This window comes from Corylus avellana, chromosome ca3 (assembly GCF_901000735.1).
Source record: "Corylus avellana chromosome ca3, CavTom2PMs-1.0".
Taxonomy (NCBI): Eukaryota; Viridiplantae; Streptophyta; class Magnoliopsida; order Fagales; family Betulaceae; genus Corylus; species Corylus avellana.
The window spans coordinates 28,845,797-28,850,257 of NC_081543.1; the positions used below are offsets into that span (position 1 = coordinate 28,845,797).

The following is a 4,461-nucleotide window of genomic DNA, read 5'->3' on the forward strand; positions in this document are numbered from 1 at the left end:
TGTGCCTATATATCTTTCATTTTTGTGCTTTTATTTTCGGGCTAATTTTAGTTCTCAATGTCAAGAGATGAAGCGGTTATGAAATTTTTACCCAGAGTACATTAATGTAGATAGTTGAACAACCACTCTAGCCAAAAAACTTAAGCTAATGAGAAACTCAACGCTCTACTTATATATTTTAACTACTAATTTTTACTTTATTTTATATTTTCTTAATGTGAAACTCAACATTCACATTACAAGTGCACTCACATTAATCTGAATTCTGTTATTGTCATTCAGGGATATATTGCGATATGAGTAATCCTGCTTTAACTGAATGTCTGTCATTTGGGGCCGGAGACCATTGTCTGGGTCAACAAGCTGTGCCATTTCTAACCAACCTGCAGGCTTCTCTCAAGGTTTTTCTGTTGCATGGGAACTTGGACATTTGGATCAGGGAGGCCAAAAACCTTCCCAACATGGATGTTCCTAAAAATCTAGGACAAATGCTTTCGATATTGCCTGGGAAAGTTGTCAGCCATATAGAAGACCAGATGTCTAAGAAAATGACCAGTGATCCCTATGTCGTAGTCTCACTATCAGGTGCTATAATTGCCAGGACTCGTGTGATTCCTAACAGTGAAAACCCTGATTGGATGCAGCATTTTAATGTCCCCGTAGCACATTCTGCTGCTGAAGTGCTTTTTGTTGTCAATGACGAGGATCCTACTGGTTCCGATATTATAGGTGTTGTGGGAATTCCAGTGGAGGAATTATACTCTGGGATGAAGATTGATGGAACCTTCCCCATTCTTAGTGACAGTGGGGAGCCTTGTAAGGCTGGTGCTGCATTGAGTTTGTCGATTCAGTACACCCAAGTGGAGAAAGTCGTGAACCTTTATCAAGGGGTCCCAGGTACCTACTTTCCACTTAGGAGAGGTGGAAAAGTGACACTCTATCAAGATGCACATGTTCATGTTGATGATCATGAACATGGTTGCCTTCCCAATTTGAAGCTTGATGGTGATGTTCAATATGAGCACAGGGATTGTTGGCATGACATCTATGAAGCAATAAAACAGGCAAAACGTTTGATATACATTGCAGGGTGGTCGGTGAACCACAATGTTAGACTGATTCGAGATGGTAATATTGCAACAACTGATGATTGCATGTTGGGGGATCTGCTCAAGGCCAAAGCACAGCAAGGTGTAAGGGTGCTGCTCCTTGTATGGAATGATCCTTCTTCTATCAGCATTGCGGGATATAAAGTTAGAGTAAGGAACGTCTAATTAATTAAGAGATTTTAATTAATACCATAATTTTGGCTCCAATGCTGGTTTTAACTTCTAAATTTCAATTACCAAACAATGTATATGCAGTTAATATTTTTCTGCATGCTACGGCGCAGCTTGTTATTTATCTTTCGCTTTTTTCTTTTCCTTTTGCATGGACGGTGAAATTAACACAATTCAAAAGTGTCTGACCCCAAGTCGCTTATTATTGTTTACTTTTCTGTTAATATATATTCAAGTAATTTTTTTTTTCTTTTTCTTTTTCTTATATATTATTGTTAACTTTTCTTGCATCAAGTGGAATTATATTTGTGTATGTATTCGTTGATTTCTATATTAATGAGCAGGAAGGCAAAATGAAAACCAACGATGCCGAGACTCGCGATTTTTTCAAGCACACTAAGGTGCAAGTGCAACTGTGCCTCCGACCTGCCTGGACCAATCATAGCTGGGCCGAGAAATTGGTTGGATATATATATATATTTTTATCTCATAATTATCTTATTTAATTATTGGATGAACTGAATTATCAACTTCATTGAAATTGCTTATATATATATACACGACTGTGTTAGCAAATATGATTTTCTGCTTTAGTAATTCTTCAAAGAAAATCATAATTAAATGGAAAAAGAAATAAATAGAGGAAAAAAAAGAGACAAGTGATTTTACGTTAAGTACACAGATAAAGACCCTAAGGCTAGCTACATTTGTTGTTATTTTACTTTATGAATTTACAATACAGGGAGTCCCTATAAATATATTCAAATCTGATTTGATTTGATTAATTATAATCAATGACAACAAATCATATATATATAACAAAATAAAATTCTGAAGTCATTCTTTTAGTTTGCCATTTTTTCAACAATTAAAATTAATTGCTTTTTGACAATTTCCCTTTCTTAAAAAATTTAATGTATGTAATTAAACTTTAATATTAATTAAGATTTTATATTTAGATTGCTTAATTAAATTTATTTTATATATATATTGTTGCATATTTTAATTGTATAAAATATATAATTGTAATTACCTGAGATTATAAAGAGAAAAAATAATTCTATTAAGCTCCAATAAAATTCTGAGATAGATTTAACAAATATGCTAGTAGATCTTTGCTTAAGAAAAACAAATTCTTATTTCAAAAATAAAATAAAATAAAATAAAATCTGATTACCATCCAGTCATAAAGACGATTAAATCCGAAGTGTATATCTACCAAAAAAGGCATTGTCAACCAATTATGAAGACTTGTCAAAGATAATTGAATAAAGTAACGTGTATGTTGCCTTTATATATTTTAAACAATAATTAAATTTTATTGAATTATTTTATTTCTTTCGTTAGTTATATATTTTAATATTTTTAATCAATTTTTGTTTAACTTAATTTTTTTTTAATTCATTAAAAAAAAAAAATTGACCCCCTAAGCCGGAACTCTGGCTCCGCCACGTTAATATATACACTAACAATTCTTTGGACTTTTTTTTTTTTTTTTTTTTTTTTAAAGGAATTTCGCAAATGTATCTATTCCCACCATCAGAAAACAGTGATTGTGGATGCTGACGCAGGTCACAAGAAAAGAAAGATAGTAGCATTTATTGGAGGTCTTGATCTATGCATTGGCCGATATGACACTCCAAAACATCCTCTTTTCAGGACTTTACAAACTGTGCACAAAGACGACTATAATAACCCTACCTTCAAGGTAAATCAATCAATTAATTTTCTCCATGTCCCTTATTTATTGTACGTACTTATTCGATCCATATTCTCCTTTACTTATCCTGAATTAATATATATTTTCAAAGCTCATGCATGCATAAGAATTTGATTCTCTTAATGCATGTAACTGAAATCAGCTAAAAGAGTTTATTGTCCCTTATACACACCAAGGTAGTCGCTTTATTTATACGCTAATAAAAGAGAATGGCTTCTATAAGGTATTGTCACAAATCAAAGCTTTTTGTACCCTTCAATAAGAGACTGACACCATAGCTTGGAACAAAAAAAATTAAATAGAAACAAAACAATAGATCATACCAATTTACACCTTTAAAAAAATATATTTATATACCATTTACGTTAACACTCTCGTCACATATTAGAAAGATAAGTAGCACACATAGAGAGTGTGTGGTTTATAAGAGATGCTCGATTATGGGTGTTAAGTCTCATATTGTTTACTTATATTAGGTAAAACTAAGCTTTATAAGTATATATAATATTGCATGTTTTATTAAGGGGTCTTTAATCCATTCCTCTAAGCTAGCTAACCTACATGCTAATCTGGGGTTTAACGTTAGGGGCCGGGTGTCACAAAAGTTCTCTAAGCTGGTATGTTAATTAGTTTTTCTCATTTTACGTACCTGCTTTGAGATGCGATCAATTTTAATTAAAGTATAATGATGAACACCACGTGGCACGTGGGTTTTTACCCCCATTTTAACATATTTGATTTGTAACTTAAACATATATGCATGCAGGAGCCTCCTGTTGGTTGTCCAAGACAACCATGGCATGATTTGCATTCTCGTATTGATGGTCCTGCTGCATGTGACATCCTCACCAATTTTAAGGAGCGCTGGTTGAGGGCATCAAAACAACATGATAATGCGCAACACAAATTTGAAAGCTATTATGCTGATATCATTAATGGGATGGCAGATATTCCTTCCCAAAGTCGCAATGATCCTGAGGATTGGCATGTACAGGTAGGTATATTGGATTTGGATGTCAATCTTCTATATATATTATATATATGGGAGTTAGATTTTTCAATTCTTCATCTTTTCCCAATTCTTCATCTTTTTGTGAAGGTTTTTCGTTCAATTGATTCCATTTCTGTGAAAGGATTTCCGGATCTGAAGGACTCAAAAGGTGCTATGGAAAAGGTGAGGAAAAAGGAAAATCTTTGGCTTTTTTAGCTTGCCTATTATAAAAATATGCATTTGATTTACCAATGTACGTGTTTACAATATTCTTGTGACAGAATCTTGTATACGGGAAGAATGTGCTGATAGACATGAGCATCCATACAGCATATGTGAATGCAATCCGCGCTGCCCAAAAATTCATTTATATTGAGAACCAGTTCTTCCTCGGATCCTCGTTCAACTGGGATTCTCACAAAGATATAGGTGAGGGATTCTGATATATATATATGAGATTAAGAACAAAT

The 4,461-nt window shown here is 33.3% G+C and overlaps 1 protein-coding gene across 1 annotated transcript in view; it reads left to right on the plus strand.

The window, feature by feature from the left end:
• The first annotated feature begins 296 nt into the window (after positions 1 to 296).
• LOC132174701 (phospholipase D beta 1-like) overlaps positions 297 to 4,461 on the plus strand; it is an 8,301-nt gene continuing 4,136 nt past the window's right edge. Inside the window, exons 1-3 of the mRNA XM_059586344.1 lie at positions 297 to 1,253; positions 1,622 to 1,741; positions 2,791 to 2,988. Coding sequence (XP_059442327.1) covers positions 297 to 1,253; positions 1,622 to 1,741; positions 2,791 to 2,988 — 1,275 coding nt within the window. The remainder of the gene's footprint in view (positions 1,254 to 1,621; positions 1,742 to 2,790; positions 2,989 to 4,461) is intronic.